The 19,368-nt window shown below is 39.6% G+C and overlaps 1 protein-coding gene across 1 annotated transcript in view; it reads right to left on the reverse strand.

Moving 5' to 3' along the window:
• DIAPH2 (diaphanous related formin 2) overlaps window positions 1–19,368 on the reverse strand; it is a 358,680-nt gene that overhangs the window by 78,077 nt on the left and 261,235 nt on the right. Inside the window, exon 27 of the mRNA XM_079962400.1 lies at window positions 16,858–16,953. Coding sequence (XP_079818526.1) covers window positions 16,858–16,953 — 96 coding nt within the window. The remainder of the gene's footprint in view (window positions 1–16,857; window positions 16,954–19,368) is intronic.

Consider the following 19,368-nt stretch of genomic DNA (forward strand, 5'->3'; position numbering starts at 1 on the left):
AGCCCATTCACAAAAGTTGAAAAGCAGAACTTCTAGGGTTATATAAACCTTAATAATATTAATGGTAAAAAACTAAAAGTCAAGACTGGCTCCTTATTTCTTTTAATAGCACACCTGCATTTAGAGAAGAAGTGTCACCAGTACATGATGTGCCTTTGGTGGACACAGATGCACTTCTTAAATGCATCTGCTTCCCATGTTTTTGTTTGGAAGAACAGCTTCTAGAACAAAGCTTCAAAAATTTCCCATGACTTTCTGTCCTTCGGTAGTCCCACCAGTCTTCTGGTCTTTCCAGCCATATTTTAGTTTAGGCCTTCTGACAGGAATCAATTGGGCACAACACATCCTTACAAACAATCTCAGTCCGCTCGCAGGAGGCTTCTCTCAAAATTCCTTTTGGTTAGCATTGGACCCCATTATGTTTCACTAAAATAAGCACCAGCGTCTCCCCTCTATGCTAGAAACGCTGTGGAGAGATTGGTACATATTTCCACACCTAGTAGGGCTGCACACTGGCATACTCCTTTTGGGAAAAAGTATTATACATTACAAGATATAGTCTCTTTCACAAGACTATAGTCCTTTTCATCGCAAGATAGTCCCTTTCACCCAACCAGGCTCTTACTCTATTATCACTGGATTTGAACCTAGGCAATAGCCTCCCGCTGCTCGGTCCCAGCGCCTGCCAACCTAGCAGTTCGAAAGCACCTCCAGGTGCAAGTAGATAAATAGGGACCGCTTACCAGCGGGAAGGTAAACGGCGTTTCCATGTGCGGCTCTGGCTCGCCAGAGCAGCAATGTCACGCTGGCCACGTGACCCGGAAGTGTCTCCGGACAGCGCTGGCCCCTGGCCTCTTAAGTGAGATGGGCGCACAACCCCAGAGTCTGTCAAGACTGGCCCGTACGGGCAGGGGTACCTTTACCTTTACCTTTACCTTTAATAGCCTCAAATGCAAAGATTTAGTGTTCTCTCTTTCATCAGCAGCCAGCAGCATCCATAGCTCAGTATTGGAAGCAATATATTTAAATCCCAAAGAAGTCTGGCTAAATAAAGTTCGGGGTGATGCTCTTACCCACCACTGAAGGGTAACAGAAGGCACTATTGGTGAGACATGGCTTCTTTTCTTTTCTCTTATGAATGATACCCAAAATCATTTTACTCCACATTCCTCACAGGAAAACGTATCAAGAGGGTACATAAATTAACACTGCATAGGTAAGTTTATTGAATACGTATTATGAATGGCATATGAATGCTGTTGTTTTGTCATCTTTGTATTTAATCAATTTAATCAATTTATTTAATCAATAAAATACACTGGGAGGGGGAATATAAATACTGCCCATTGGCTTTAATCCAATGAAGACCTGAGCAGTATTCTTAAAGACGGAATGCTTCATATAACATTATTGCAAAGAAATAAGACTTATTCCACCCCACCCCAAAAGAAGACGACTGACTACAAGTGGTTTCTTTCTAAAGAGGAGATTGTACAAATGGAAGTAATTTATGATAGAGTTAATGGGAGAATAAATTGTTACTTTTTCAGAGCAGTCATAAAGATAAGAACCACCTGCAGGATCAATTGCCAATCTAGCCCAACATCCTGTTCTTACAGTGACCAACCAGAAACCTATGGGAAGGGCCTATATCCAACAGCATTCTCTCCAGCTGTAATTTCCAGCAATGGTATTCAGAGGAATATTGCCTCTGACAGTAAAAGTAGAACATATCCATCAAGGCTAGTAGTTTTTTATTGCCTTTTCCTCTATGAATTTGTCTAATTTTCTTAATTATTATGAATGAACTCACTGATAAATCCCTGGCCCTTAAGGGATCCCCAAATTTATGCAGGTACTACTGTGTTAGTAAATTCAACTATAAACATTAAGAAAATCATAAGCACTGCAAGCAATATATATATATAGAGAGAGAGAGAAAGTGAGCTCTATTTGTAATTTTCTGCAGCATTACTGCCACCCAAATGGGGAAAGGAGTGTATGGAAATAAGGATTCAGTAGAATCTGTCTTGTCTTTATACCTATCTCTATCTGAAAAGAAATTCAGTTGTTTAAAAGCATTAATGTCTGCATTGGTATATAATCAAAGAAAGGAAGTTAGAAGGCTTAATTGTGATGATGACCAAACAGCTTCAGAAAAATTCAAGGTGAAAGCCTTGAGTCTGTCTTTAAATATACTCACATGCATCATTTCAGGATGGCAACAAGACAGTGTTAGCTTGTAAAATACATGTTGTATGAAAGCAAATGTAAGCCTTAAATATTAATTTCACATTGGTGCTCCTCACAGAGCTAGATGGATGCAGACACAGCAATCTTTTGACTTCTGAACACCATTTGTTATCAGTAATGGATGCTTGCATCTGAACAATATGAAAATCTGCACAGAAATAACATTAGCACTGCAATCAAGCTTCATTTACTAGAAAATCACTTCTGGATTGGTTTATAACTTAAAGGAAGAGCTAATGCTTCTTAAAATACTATTTTTGGTTTAGTTATTCAGAACCTCTGTTATAAAAGAAAAATCTTAGAAGAGATTTTGCAGGTGGTGTGTATGTGTGCGGTAGGGGGAAGGGGGAAGTCAGGTTATTAATTAAACAATGGTTGCTTAAAACTCCTGGAGCTATGACAGACTTACCTAATTATACATTCAAATAATGACCCTAACAACAACTAGATGTCCTTTATTATTTTGCTTTGGCAATTTGAGGGTCACACTTAAAATTCCAGGAAAAGAAATATGTAGTAAATTTGTAGTGAAATCTCTTTCAGTGAAGTCATATACCACATCATGCAGAGGTGATTCTGGACCTGCAGAGTTTAATGTTTATTGCTGAAAAATGTGAAAAGTATAGCGGAGGTAGCAGAATCTAAATTTAAGTTCTAACCCAATGAAAAGAAGTGCTACATTTACACACACACATTTTTTAAAGAAAAAAGAGTATCCAGTGCCCCTCCTGAAAAAAAGAAAGGTTCCCAGAATGTTGTCCCTGGAAATGTTGGATGGATTATGATAAATGGAAAATATGACAAAGCAAGTGCAGGCTTATTTACTGGCTTGGCGCAGTTCTGCATGCTCTGACACTTATTGCACAAAACTGTCAAGACTGCAACATACCATCACCAGAGAGACTTTTGAAAAATGAGGTGAGACAGGAATTGGAGAATGGCCATCTCCTAATTTCTTTAGAGCATATCAGAGCATATCAGAAACAGAAGATCACATATCCAAAGATGATAATAGTTAAACCCTCTTCTATCTGTTCTGCAGCACATACATCTTTTACAAATAGCCATATGAATCTCAACCTGGTCTTCACATCTTGTGATTCATTTTGGATTACTATGAGCTTGGCAATTTCTGTGTTTATGCAGGTCCAAGGAGGGATAGAAACTATAAATAGGTTTATAAAGCCTCCAATGGGTTAGAAGACTTCATTCAGGTGAATTAGTCACAAGCTGATGAGGTGAGCAGATAAAAAAAGTGGATTTTCAGTTATGTGTCTGTGGAGTCTTATTTTCATCTAATGATTTCTGAAGCAGTATAATTGAAATGCAGCTTTGACAGCTTCATTTTTGTGACAACTCGAGATTTTAAAGGAACACTTGGGCAAGATGCTCTTCCTGAACCAGTCTGTTTCTTCACTGCTGCCCATTCACCTACCTTAATAATAAGAAAAGCCCTGCTGGATCAGACCAAAGGTCTACCTAGACATTCTGTGTTTATAGTGGCTACGTCCATAAGCAGAACATGAGTGCAATATCTTCCTCAACAGGGAGCTGATGCTTAGAGCATATTGCCTCTGTTACTGAAGGTAGTAAGTACTAGTCATCATGACTATTAGTCATTAACAGCCTAACTCTTCCTGAATTTGTATAATTCCCTTCTAAAGTCATTCAAGTTGCTGGGCATGGCTAGATCTTGTGGTAACAAATTTACCTGCCACACTGTGGTAGCAGTAACTACGTGCTGTAGGAAGAAGTTCTTCATTTGGTTTGCCCTGGACCTTCAGCTTCATTGGATGATCCTAGTTCTAATATTATTGATATTTTTTCTGTGTTTTACGCTTTTATAATTTTAATTATTTTATTCTACACTGTCCACATATTCTTTTTATGAGCTGGCAGTTCATAAACACCCTTATAAATAAATAAATAAAAATGAGAGCAGAGTTACTTTTCTCTACCCACTTTGTACACAACATGCATAATTTTAGACTTTTCAATCCCTTTCCTAATGATCTCGAACATTGACTTTGCCTTTTTCATACAGTTAGTTTGCTCCTGTGATCACAAAATATATTTTTCTCGTCGGTAACCACCAGTTCCAGATTCCATCAATGTATATATGAGGTTAGGTTTTAATATTATATTTGTCCCTTTCTACTGACAATATCTGCAGTTTTGCATCAAGCAGCAACAGCAGGAGGCCCAGAAGGGAGCCCCTTCTTGAAGCATGGTCCTCAGCAAGTAGCTGGTTGTACTGACCCTTAACACTAACCCTGCTTGGTTATGATACATTCCAGGCCTCTGATTCAAACACAGCTGCATTTGTTTGAAAGCATAAGATGCAGAAGGACACAAAACTGTTTTGATTTCTATAACATAACACATTTGGTATTGAATAGTACAATGCATGCTAACTATAAGAAAGATCTAACCTTGAACTTCCAGTACATAATGAGAATGACTGAATGTATAGGAATGTTGAGTACTCTGCAGGATACACGGTTTCTCACTTCTGTTGTCCTCCATCATTGAACACTATATATGGCATAATATAAATGTTCCTCTGGTATAACAAAATCATCATGTTAACATTAGTATTCATGCTTCTAATAAAAGATGGTTGGCCTTCGGCCTTTTGCTGGAATTCCAGCTATGTGCAGTTCCATTGCCTTGTAAGCATAATAGTGCAACAAACTATGTTTTCCCTTCTGCTTTTTCTTTGACAAAAATGTGTAGGTTAAGGGGTATCTCTTAATTGTGTAAAAAATGTGTAACACAAAAGCACACTTCACAATGTTCAAATAGCCTCTCATGAATTAAAAATGAATTGCTTCCAGCCAATAAATGCCATGCCAGCAATCTAGTGTACCAAATGCACACATGTATATCAAGTTTGATTAGACTAATAAAACTCAATATTTTTAAATTTAAGAAATCTTCACTATTATTGCTTTTATGCATCTTTTATGTATCTAGCTAAGTGATAGTTTTATGTTCTCCATGAATGATAAATTATTTGAAAGCTATTTAATGAATGAGAAGTATTGTACCACATTTTATTTTATATAGAACTCTCCATATGGCAAGCCTATAAAACACAGCATTTCAGGAGAGGGAAACAGACTTAAAAAACTTTTAAGGGTTAGGTGCTGGACACTGATGATCAGCAGCATAATAACCATCAAGGAAGGGAAAGGTTGAATGAAATCAATAAAAATGAGAACTAAGACAGATACCAAACGCTGCAGTGAAACAAAGCAAGTATAGTTGCTGTGAAAATAACACCCCAGATCTCTCAGTTTGGCTAGGGGATGAGTCACTCCAGAAACAGGAATCGCTGAAAGTTTCACAAGCCAGGAGGTTGAAGCAACATTTTTGCAATTTGTTTTTTTGTGTTATTCGTAAGTATATTTTTCAAATAACACATGGAGGAAAACTGCTAGTATGACTTTTTGGTTCATCTAGTTCCCATCTGTAGCCCATTTAAGGTAAGTCTGGAAGACTTAAGAGGAAATTATGTGCATTTTGAAGATGAACATAAGTTATTAAGAGCCCTGATGGATCAGGACAAAATATAACCAGTCTAGAATCCTATTCTCACAGTCTGTATCACTAGTGGGCAGCTGTGGTGGACTCCCTGGTCCTGAATGGGGCAACTGTGCTTGGGTGCGGAGACTTGGGGTCATCTTGAACTCATGGCTGTCCATGGAGGCACAGGTTATTTCTGGGTCCAGGGTGGCTGTCTACCAGCTCCATCTAGTGCGTCAGCTGAGACTCTACCTGCCTGCACACTGTCTCACCAGAGTGGTACATGCTCAGGTTATGTCCCACTTGGACTACTGCAATGCACTCTATGTGGGGCTATGTTTGAAGGTGACTCTGAAAACTACAATTAATCCAAAACACAGCTGCCAGACTGGTGAGTGGGAGCAGCTGCCAGAGCCATATAACACCACTCCTAAAAGACCTATGTTGGCTCCCAGTACATTCCCAAGCACTCCTAAAGGGGACTTTAACTTAACATACATGCCAAGGCTCTGCGATGGCCCAGGACTTCATGCTGCCATGACAACCATGGGGCTGTCCCAACATGTCACCAGCCCAACAGACGTGGCAGGCCCACACTTGGGACCTTGGTTTCTCAGCTGGGCAGGAAGAGGGTGATCTGAAAGTGGGGGATATTGTCCCTTATCATGGTCAGGTTATTTCCTGTTGAGCTGACTGAGGGCTTGAGATCCTTACAATGTCACACACACAGGAGTTCAAACACACAATAATAGAAATGGAGCAGCACAAGTAGCTTCCCATATGATAACTATCTATAAAACTGTCCACACTGTCATGCAAAATGGGGACTATAGGACAGTGATGGGTGAGTGACCAGCACACTATTATGTCAATAAATATGATACTAAAGATCTAATGCCTATGACCACACCAAAAGCATTGAAATAACAATTAGGTGAAATGTCTTCAAAACTTCTGCTTCAAATAGGGGGGGGGGGGAATTGAATGTGTGAATAAATAAATAAAAACCCACCAAAGAAGACTTTGGTAAATCTCTGTTACATAACATAAAAACAAGTTCTATCAGCTGATTTCATGTAAAATTATGTATGTGAATCAGGCAGCATAATCCCAAATTGGAAGCCTAAGGCTCTCCTCACTTGAACAAATGTAGCTGTCTTATATGGAATCAGGCCATTGCTTCATCTAGTTCAGTACTGTATGCCCTGACTGGCAGAGGACTGGGTGATAAATCTTGCTGAAGAAGTTGATGGCAACTAACAGCTAAGCCCATTTAAAATTTTACACTTGCTTGCAACTGTTATAGAGTTGCTTGGTTTTATTCTTCTCTCTATAATGCACTTTGCCTGATTACTTACCTACTATTGTTGCAAATTGTAGCATTTCACTTTTTAAAAAAATCTCATCTGTGAAGAAGAGAGTAACCGTCTTCATGTTATCAATCCTCCTTATAATTTGGAAAATGCTCTCAGGCCTCTTGCTGTGTATTTTTAATGCACTTCTGACATTCATGCAGTTCTTTAACCAATTTCCTTCTCTTTCCTAGTTGTTTTTTTCTGAATTCAACAATGTTAAGTGTGTGTGGTATGGTGTGTTGTGGTGTGGTGTGTGTGTTGTGGTGTGTGTGTGTGTAATTGAGAGAGAGAATGTACAACTGAGCTAAGCAAGGAACCATCTCTCAAGAGCAAGTGGTTTGCTGAACATTCACATCTCCATAATTTTAATGTGCTAGTCTGCTACTACAGTGTTTCCCAATGTGAACATTACATTTTCATCATATGTTGCTTCACAAAGATACAAATGTTAAAATTTTGAAAACTGGACATTTGAGATTCATTGTCTCCCAACAACAGACAGACAACTACATAGATCAAGAAGCAAATAAGCCATCTAGTGAATGGAGCTAGCCTTATATTCACACAGCACACAACACAGAAACATATGTATGTGAACTTAGATGTCAATTTCACTATGTTCAGTGATGCCTACTTCTAAGTGTGCGGTGTAGCAATGATGAAGACTGAACTATACTATAGAAGCAATCAGTTAGCTAGCTATCTTAATTTTAACTAGGACTTATTAATAATAATCATAATAACTTACTCTAATGTAAGGCTGCAGCATTCTCCACTTCCAGATAGTCATTTTGTAAATGATGCTCAGAGTAACTTAGGAATCCTGTTGAATTCTGCCCCTAGTCACACAGTTCTCTTTGTCAAGCACAAAATAACTACAGTCAACTTACAACTTATGTTGGAGGTATGTTCCAAGGATAGTGTGTAAAGCAAAAATAGTACAGTGGTACCTCTGGTTAAGAATTAAATTCGTTCTGGATGTCCGTTCTTAACTTGAAACACTTCTTAACATGAGGTACCACTTTTGCTAATGGGGTCTCCCGCTGCCGCGCAATTTCTGTTCTCATCCTGAAGCAAATTTCTGAACCCAAGGTACTATTTCTAGGTTAGCAGAGTCTGTAACAGTCTGTAACCTGAAGCATCTGTAACCCGAGGTACCACTGTATCTGGTCAAGACAATCCTTTAAAAACCAGGAAATGGCCATACAGCACAGCACTTACAGGTGCATGACAATTGTTTTGCTCTTTTGATCTTGATGTTGTTTCAGGAGAGGAGAACAGGAGAGGACAATTTAGTATCACCAATAGCCAGCTGCAGTCAAAGTGGTTGTCTGTGGTTCACCTTCAGAGGTTGATTGCATGGGCTCATTTGCTGCTACTGGTTTTTTTGGTGAGAAATGTGGTGACTGGGAACTTCCCACTGCTGTCTCTTGAGCAGATCAAACATTAACTGATAAGATCTCAAAATGTCTGTAATCCCATGTGAGATTGAGGCTTTGTTTCACTGACAGATTAAACTGTCAACAATCAAATCATCTATGTGTTTTACTGCTTGGAAGACTTGAGCAAAAAAGCTGAATTCACTCAAGTTAAATGCACATGCATTGTAAGTCAACTGTACATTGAAAGTCTGAGGTTGGGAATATTTTTTTCAGTTTAAAGTATTTTGGATAAAACATTCCTAGCAATATGTATATCAGTCCCACTAAAAAAACATTTTTGGGAACTGATTATGCACAGAAAAAATGGAGAGCAAGAGAACTAATTTTATTAATAAAAAGAAGTACATTGGAAGGAAAATAAGTTCATATAATCCTTTCCTAACATGACTTTCACTGAAGAGAATTTGCCAAAAAGCTACTTTCTTTCTAATTAATGTGCATTGTGCTTCAGGGTACTCAATACTGACAATATAGCCAAATGCAGCTTACATAATAATTAGCATATGCACCATAGTATGCATTTAAAAGAAAAATGGAAATTCTTACTGTGAATTTCTATTCCCAGAGTTTCTTGAGGGTTTCTTGTGACAAAGGTCTAATTTCATAGGGCACAGTGGTTTTGCCATCCTTTTGCCCTAATCTACAGTCTGATTAGGGACCCAGGTGGCGCTGTGGGTTAAACCACAGAGCCTAGGACCTGCCGATCAGAAGGTTGGCGGATCAGAAGGTCCCCGTGATGGGGTGAGCTCCCGTTGCTCGGTCCCTGCTCCTGCCAACCCAGCAGTTCGAAAGCACGTCAAAGTGCAAGTAGATAATTAGGTACCGCTCTGGCGGGAAGGTAAACAGCGTTTCCGTGCGCTGCTCTGGTTCACCAGAAGCAGCTTAGTCATGCTGGCCACATGACCTGGAAGCTGCATGCCAGCTCCCTCGGCTAGTAAAGCGAGATGAGCGCCACAACCCCACAGTCATCTGTGACTGGACCTAACGGTCAGGGGTCCCTTTACCTTTACAGTCTGATTGGGAATGTTTGTGGCACACCCCGGATGTGAGGAGAGCTTTGAGTTTCTCCCTGGACAGGCCTTTTTTTCTAGAAACCAGAAGCACTGTTCATTTCTTTGGGGGAGACATCCCCAAGGCAGTGGGTTTCCTCTCCCACTATTTCAGGGTGACTTAAGGAGGCCATTATACAAGCATTCCATGCACTTGGAGAAGTGCCTCTGGGTGGTCTCACAGCTCGTTCTCTGAGGAGAGCTGCTACTTCAGCTGCATTCAAGGAGAGTTTCCTTATTCTGGAGATTTGTAAGGTGGCTACTTCGGCTTCCATGCATACCTTTCCAAAGCAATACATGGTTGATTCCTGAGTGTCTGCAGATGGTGCTCCAGAGGATATTTAACCCATGACCTGCCTTCAGGTAGCACACCTTGAACGTTATCACTCTTATATCTCCCAGACTTAGAACTGCCCTCCAGGATCCCGGTGTGTGTGTGTAAATTATTACAATAATTTTCTGTTCCCAGGGTTCCTGGACAGTGGTGCCCACATGTTGTTCTGAAAGTTGCTTATTGTTCTAGGATGTTGGGCGGCCACCTTTGGCAATTAGAATTAGGGCTGCCTAGGGTGGTGCTGTGGTCTAAGCCACTGAGCCGTTTAGGCTTGCTGATCAGAAGGTTGGTGGTTTGAATCCCCGCAACGGGATGAGCTCCCATTGCTCTGTCCCAGCTCCTGCCAACCTAGCAGTTTGAAAGCACACCAGTGCAAGTAGATAAATACATACTGCTCTGGCGGGAAGGTAAACGGTGTTTCCATGCACTGCTCTGGTTTTGGTGTTCTGCTGCGCCAGAAGCGGCTTAGTCATGCTGGCCACATGACCCGGAAGTTATATGCCGGCTCCCTCGGCCAGTAAAGCGAGATGAGCACCGCAACCCCAGAATCGGCCACGACTGGACCTAATGGTCAGGGGTCCCTTTACCTTTATGGAATAATCATCAGGAAATTTAGGACTTGAATACTGTAAGTATGATGAGTACGCACAACACACTGTATTATTTCTGTCTAATTGAAACATGAGCTAACTAAATAAAAGTGAAATATCTGATGATGATTCCTGAAACTGACATTTTTTATTTTACTTTAACTTTTAAATTTGTATACTGCCCTTCATCTGAAGACCTCAGGGCAGTTCACAGTATAAAAATACAGAATTATACCAAAAAAACACATTAAAAAAAGGGAACAAGACATGCTACTAAGGTATGTGCCATGGCGCTGCCAGGCATGGAATATCCAGAGTGAGGAATTAACTTTGTATTGTAAAAAGTACACCTACAAGTTATGGAAAGGCATGTCCATCAGCCCTCCGTCTCTCAGCTACTCTTAGTGTTCACCCGATGAGGCAGCTGCTACAACAGAGAGGCCCTGCCCCTGGCCTCAGCTTATGTATCTTCCCTACCCAAGCTGTATGCAAGCTGGCGCAAACTATGCATGAGTGTAACCTGCTTCTACTCCTCTCGCTTCAATCCTCTTCTGGTCTTGGGAGACAGTGGAGCAGGAAGGGGGGGGCAGGATGAAGAAGTGTGGAAGCCCTTGAGTCTACACCAGCCTGACTTATCTATCCCTCCTCCTGCAACTGTTCTTCACTCTCCAATCCTGCAGCTTCTCCTGCCTCTGACTCTCGTCTTCTGGCTGTTACATGTTCCCTCAGTTCATGCTTCCCTTCTTCCAGGTCAGTCTCCAACCCCTCTCTCCCAGTGTCCACTCATCAGTATCCAGCCTCCACTCCTCGGTGTCCAGCCAGTTCCTGACAGTATGAATAATTGAAGTCAGACCACTGTTATCCAGGCAGAGTTACAACCTACACTGATAAATGGCTTCATGCCACATGACATACTTTCAGTGACAATCAAGGAACACCCCCAAGCTATCTACCTGCTAGAGCACGACATAATTGAAATTTTAGGGGAAATAGACCCCCTTTCAGTTCAGGTTGAATGCCACTTACCTGGGCAGTTCAGTCACATATTAACAGTGCCTCAGACTAGTATGCTTTAGGTCTCAATGTATTGCTGCTAATCCAGTGCATTATTATGCTAAGGCATTGACAAAAAGTATTATGTGTCACCGATTGATAGGAATCATAGGGACAAGGACCGCCTGAATCTTTATTTCAGAGAGAGAAAGAAAAAATGAACTAAAATGTTCCCAAATGGCTATTTCCTGGAACCTCCTACAAAGTATTTATCAAGCCAAACGATTAAAATAAAGTCAAATAATTAGAAATGAATTACTGGTGATTATTATTTAAAACAAAGATATCTTTATGTTTTTCTCCATCAGAACGATTATATCATATGCTAAGTAAATACATCTTCCCAAGACTGTGCTTACAACCAACTCTTCTAAGATACATAATTTAGTTCTTACTTATTTTAGAACTATTACAAAATAAGCAGCATGAGAAATTGAAGTAATTTACTGAATATAGGTTTTTATATTGCCTCAGGACAGTTCATGGACGTCTGTGACTAAAGCAATTACTAAATAACATTTTTTTTTTTGGGGGGAGGGAAATGATTATAAATTACATGCACTGAAATGGGCTCAAACATATAAAACATATAAAAGACCTGTTAGTGATAAAGAACTATTTTCTGTTAATTGAGCACAAAGCATTTTTAATCCAAAACAACATAATAATCTCTCTCTAAAAAATAAATAAAGCTTTGGTTTCAAAAGACCATAGGCTTACATTTTAGTAATGGACTAGATGAGAGACAATGAACTAAAGCAGAATCCAGACCGGACTGAGGCACTGTTAGATCAGATGGATGGTGGGTTGCCTGCTCTTGATGGAGCTATACTCCCGTTGAAGGAGCAGGTATGCCGCTTGGGGGTACTTCTGAATCCATTGCTGTCAACTGGGCCTCCATGGCACAGAGTACCTTCCATCAACTTTGGCTGGTGGCTCAGCAGCATCAGTTGAAAGGTTATCGTAACTCTGTTTTCTATGCTTTGGTAAGCCCTAGGTTAAATTACTGCAATGCATTATATGTGGGGCTGCCTCTGAAGATGGTCTAGAAACTTCAGCCAGGTTGCTCATTGAGGCAAAATTATTTGTGCATATAACACCAATCCTGGCATGACTGCACTGGCTGCCAGTTAGTATCTATGTCCAATTCAAAGTGCTGTCCCCCCGCCCCCCTGTTTATACCCCACCCATTTACCTGGGTTTCCCCAGCCACTTTGGGTGGCTTCCAGCAAAATAATAATAATAATAATAATAAAATCAGACATTAAAAACTTCCCTGCCTTCATATGTTGCCTAAAAGTTGTCTAATTTTTTATCTCCCTGACATCTGATGCGAGGGCATTCCATAAGGAGGGCACCACTTAAAGCCTAAAATGGCTCAAGACACAATATATTAAGGATCACCTCTCCCCAGATGAGCAAACTAAGGCTCTGTGATCATTATCTGAGGCTTTTCATTGTGTGACCCCTCCATGAGAAGTGCAGGGGGTGGCAACATGAGAACAGGCCTTTTGTGTGGTGGCTCCATGTCTGTGTACGCTCTCTCCAGGGAGGCTCACCTGCTGCCTTCATTACATATATTTAGGAAGGAAGGAAGGAAGAAAACATTCCTCTTCTATCAGGCCTTTGGCTAATTAAACAATCTATGGCCTTTTAAATGTGTCAGATGGGTTGTGGTTTGTTGCTATTATGTTACGTATTTTGTGTTTTTATGTTGTAAATCACCCTGTGATCCTTGAATGAAGAGCAATATATAAATTTAATAAATAGTAATAGATATGAAGAATTAATATTTTTTAAAGCAAGCAAGACTTAAGGAACCAAATAAAACCATGTAAACAAGAGATGTTTAGTATTTCTGAAGTGCAACACACTTATGAGAAATGCGGAAGGTATATGTTACAGCTATAAAAGCATCCCCACATTGACCCCAGCTCAAAAACTAGGTCTGCATACACCGTGGGTAGGCAAACTAAGGCCCATGGGCCAGATCCGGCCCAATCGCCTTCTAAATCCGGCCGGCAGACAGTCCGGGGATCAGCATGTTGTTACATGAGTAGAATATGTCCTTTTATTTAAAATGCATCTCTGGGTTATTTGTAGGGCATAGGAATTTGTTCACCCCCCCCCCAAAAAAAACATATAGTCCAGCCCCCCACGAGGTCTGAGGGACAGTGGACCGGCCCCCTGCTGAAAAAGTTTGCTGACCCCTGACCATGAAAGGGACCTTTATATACATGATGATAATTGCCAAGGCAAAATTCAAGAATTATAATAAACTGGAAAGCCCACACTAGCTGGAAGATCTATACTCTGGGTTCACCTCAGATTGTATAAATCTTTCGCCTTTTACTAGCTGGAAGATCTGCATAAGAACTGGAACACTGTATGCTGTAAGCCTTCCAGAGTGGCTAGGGAAACCCAGCCAGATGGGCGGGGTATAAATAATAAAGGTCCATGGCATTGGAACAGCTGTATATTTCTGAAATTAACTGCTAATCTAAAAATGGGCTAACAACCCAATTTTATGATTGTTTATTTTGAAGTAAGTCCTGCTGGGTGCAATGCTGCATATATGCCGTTTACCTTCACGCCACAGTGGTACCTCTTTATCTACTTGCACTGGTGTGCTTTCGAACTGCTAGGTTGGCAGGAGCTGGGACAGAGCAACGGGAACTCACCCCGTCGCGCAGATTCAAACCACCAACCTTCCAATCGGCAAGCCCAAGAGGCTCAATGGTTTAGACCACAGGTAACGGCTAAATAGCCATAGTATGTACCTCAAAGATATAACTTTGCTGTAATTAGAAAGAGGGGGAAATGATGGCACATAGTAACACCGCAGCTGCAGTATTTCTGAACTAGGACACTCCTAAAAGGGCAGCAGCTATTAAGGTTTCCAGAAATGTAATTCAATGGTAAAAGATTTAGCAGTTTAGTGGATTTTTTAAAAAAGAAAAATTGTTAGAAATGTGTGTGGGGGTGTGTGCTTAAACTAATATTAGAGGGAATATATTTCAGAATTGGTCTTGTTTTATAATCTCATAGCCTGAGGCTAGGATAAAAGGTCATGGATAATTGGTGAAAGAGTGATGGATACTGTTCAACATATGTCCTTTTAATAAGTTTCTGGTATGACAGGATGCTGGCAGAATTGTTTAAAGGAGAAGGGATTTCACTATCATTGAATCATTAAAGAGGAAAGCCAGGTAAGATTCAAATTCCACATTTAAAATACTCATCCCCTTTACAATATTTACATAAGTAGGAGAGACAGAAATTGTGACTACTTAAAATGTTTCAGTGCCAGTGTGATTTAATCATATTTCATGTAGATGTGCAGTAGATAGAAGAGCAAACATTTTGCTCACATGCAGCTGACTGTATTACAACAGTCAAAACCTCAGTGAATATGTAGGGTGCACTTTTCCTTTTTACAGCATAAATAGGCAGAAAGTTGATGCAACAATATTTAATTATATTTCGTTCAGTCAAAATAAAATAAATAAACCATTAGTTTGCTATACCATGTTTTGTGACATATGAATGAACACCTGAAATACAGTTTTTACTATTAAATCTGTATGTCTGAACCTGTATTAGGATACAATACTGAGTCCTTGGGAAAGGTAGGCCACACAGTGTCAAAAGTACATAAAAAGAAACATGACATATACACTTCGTTTTGTGGACTTGTACCTCAGACACCTGCACTTCAGACTACAATAAGCCTTTAATATGCACAGACTAATATGTGACATTTACAACACATTATGGTAGGATCAATACTACAACCTCCTATTTGAATTTACTCTACAGGGCAATTAGTAGGATTTGTGGAGGCTATTTGTGAAAATATTAGACGGTGTAAACTGATTAGACAGCAAAGAAGCTAAGGAAAACATATTACTTTGTCTCAACAAAGAGAATCCTCCTTTATACCTGGGAGCATTCTGTCTTATCTATGTATCTATCAGAAAACATTTTAGCTAATACTATTTCTATAAACACAGGTACATGGGATACAATTCCACCTCCCAGCCAAAGATTACTCATAATAATTTTCTGCAATCATCAGATTTGTTGACAGCTTACAATTTTGTAAGATTGCATAAGGAGCCTGTCCACTGGTTCCCTTTCATGATCATATTTAAAATTCCTAGCAATTTCATATGAACAGGAATTGAACAAGGAAGGAAGGAGATGTAACAAACTTCCTCACCCACAACTACAACCAGCGAAGGCTAATATTCCTGGATCTAACAAAGGGACAAGGAAGCATTACATTGCATCTCTGTCCTAGAATTCTGTAGAATTACAATACAATCTATTGCTTTCTTCAGTTGGTAAATTATACCCCACTCTCCTTGTGCCTATATTGAGACCTAGCACTAAACCATTTCTTTTTCTTTGCAAAGTAAATATATACACAATAGAAACTTAGTATAAATATAGTAAATATTAACAAATGGTTAGCAAATATATATGCATTTTTATAGTCACATATCACTTTTAAGTAACACTAAAGTAGGTTATAGTCTTATGTGTACAATCATAAGCCTTAGGTTCACCCATTCCCTTCTTCCCCATCCTCATGTACCACAACTAGAAACTTCTGATCCTAGTGTGTGAAAATCAAAAGGTCAATTTCCTCTTCCAACTCCTATATCTGTGCTTTCAGTCTCTCAAGCCAATTCCTGCTTCAGCTTCAAATGCTTCCTCCTCTATTCCAAGAAGTCTGCGCTGAGTGTGTTCTCCCTCCCCGCTGTTAGAGTTGGCTGAGCAGGCACAGGGTGCTTCTTGGCAGGACCAATCTTGCATCAGTAACTGCTCGACTTAAATATACAAAGCAGGATATACCTCTTCAAAAATAGATTGACTGATGCCAAAGCGCAGCAAGCAAATAAACAAAATCTAACTATAATAAAAATTCACAATTCCCAGAGTCTAAAGATTTCAGCTAAGTCAATTTAATTATGGTGATGATTTTCACAAACTGTTGAGTGTTTATTTATATTTAATGCTGTATCAAGCACACAGGGAACCCTCTGTTCCTTTCTTTTTTGCCCTCTACAATTATCTGTAGATACAGTTAGAATTTTAAAACTTGTGAATGCATATACATGTCCTGCTGAGTTTTCACATGAGTCAAAAACAGTAATACAAGCTTTCCCCAAACAGACTCCCTTCCCCCCTGACTTTGAACATAAGATACATTTCCTCACCCCAAAAAAAGTTCAGTAAATGTCCTACCCTGAGTTCTTGGCGTTCGTTTCCTGCGATCCCTGAATGCTGCCCCAGATTGCAGTGCCTCAAGTAGATTATCCATCACTCCTGTCTCGTCGCCCTCTGTGAATAGCAGAGGAAGTAAAATTAATCTCTTTGCAATTAAGGCTATAACACAGGGAAAAAATATGAAAAGAAAAAATAGGGTCACATTTACATAAAACCACTAAATTAAAGACATATATTTTACTGTAATGAAAGCTGTCAGTTTCATGTTACACCATTGACTAGTTTGTTTATGAAGTTCTATTAAACAAAATTGATGCCAACCTCACTTGCTGTTCTTCTGACTTTAAGACCTTGTCTCCTGTATTATTGATGACATGTTCCATATGCAAATAAACAGGTGCTGATCAGAAACATCTTTTGCAGTCCTAAGTTCCTTTTGAAAGATCCCTACGCAAGCCTGCTTAGCAGAATTGATGCACATGAAGCAATTTGATACACTCATCAACACCGGGTGAACTTCCCATAAGTTTTAATAAGGAGCAAAGACATCACTGCCATTCCATTCAGTATAGACAAGGAGCTCTTCCATACATGACCTTCACTCACTTTAATAGTAGGTGTATATACAATGGAACAAGCAAAACAAATTATTAATCTGCCACGTATGTTGAAGTGAATGGGAAAACAGGGAATTCATTTTTAGTCCTCTCAGGTACCAAGGTCACACTTTATACAACTGTTCTCTCTCCCCGACACCCATGTTAATACTTTAGGCAGATGCAATTATACTAAAACTTACTTATTCAAATAAAGAACCTGCAAGTGAAGACCGACGAAAGAAACATAATGCTCCCCAAATCCATAGGCAGAAAATAATCCACCACTTTAAGCAGTGAGGGCTGGGGGGGTGTCTTAAAATCTCTTTTATCCCTAGTATACTAAGGGAAGCTGGTTAAAATGATTTATTTAATTATTTGTCCAATCCTCACTTGCATGGTTAACACTTCATGTTTCAATTTGTTTTGTTAATAAGGTCTTGGAGAGGTATGTAATAATGCAAGACATACAGGGCAGAAACAGCTATAAGTAGTAGAAGGCCAATGAACCATGATGCTTATTTTGTTCCTACCCACATTATAGGCTTATCTGCAAAAGCTAACTATATATATACTCTGAAAGCAAATAACAAGAGTTTGATATTATTATTGCTATTTTTATTCTGCCCATACCTATGGCTTGTCTGTAATCAAATACAATGTAACTTTACATCACTTTGATGCAACTTGGATTATTATGTTCTGCATACTGAACACCATTTAGTGAGACGAATAAAAGTAACATTATATATAAAGTTTACAAACATGCTTTCAGTCATACACACACATTATAGACTCATATATTTTAATGGGCATTAAACGTTCCTGCCTACCTGCCAAATTGCAGCCTATAAACATATGAATATTTCAAATATAAATGATAGTAATGTTTACAGACATATACATAATCCGTACACACCTCCATTACAATTGTATTTACTTGTTCATTATGATGCGCTACAATGGTAATCTGTATGAGCCGAAATGATGTAATGTTCTCCATGTCAGAAAGTACTATCTCAAAATGGAGACATGATCTTCATCTTTAGAAAAGCACTTGATATCACTTCCATGGGGAAAAGTGAACCATTTCAGAAAGCTGGTGAGATTGTATATCTGAACATTCATCCCCAAACACAAACACAAATCCTCCCAATACACAGAAAACAAGGATATCACCAAGATGACTAGTGTCAGTGCTGTTTTTCTAGAAAAAGAGATGCCGGAAGTCACCATGAATAGCTCCCTTGTTCTCTTATAATGGCAATGGCACCAAGCAGGTGATCTCACACTTGCCTTTAGAAATTATAGTTCTATGAAGACTCTAACACCTGATTTTTGCAAGGTTTAGAAATCATTACTTACTCTTAGCAAACACCATTCTTTACTGAGGTTGAAAATCAATGGGAGTTGGGGGTTGGAAGTCAGCAATCTAAGAGTCATTGCATGCAAAATAGTAGCAAAAGAGCCTTAGAAGGTGCATGTATATTTTCAGCTAGAGCATGATTCAGTTTGAATGCTTGTAAAAACTAATAAAAGGTGAACCCCAGAAACTAATAACCTGGAATCAGAAAGCTCCCTCACCACCTCCTGTTGAAAGGCCACAGAAATAGGGGGAGAAGCCATACCCAAGGCAGAAGATGAGAGGAACCCCCCAAACTGGAAAACCCAATTAAAGTTCCAAACCCTGACAGCCCCAACCCAACCTACCTCAGAGCAAGAGAGTAGACAGCAATACTTTTGCTGATCAGGTGAATAAGGTAGACCCAATATTAACACACAGGGGGAACCAGGACATAAGGAACAAAACTGGGCAGAAAAAATGGACTGAGAAGCAAAAACAAAAACCCGACTGACACCCTTCAGGTGCACACACAATCCCAGCACAGAATGGCACTCTTGTCTAAACGGCATATTGACAGGACCCTCCTGA

This window comes from Podarcis cretensis (assembly GCF_951804945.1).
Source record: "Podarcis cretensis genome assembly, chromosome: Z".
NCBI classification, from domain to species: domain Eukaryota; kingdom Metazoa; phylum Chordata; class Lepidosauria; order Squamata; family Lacertidae; genus Podarcis; species Podarcis cretensis.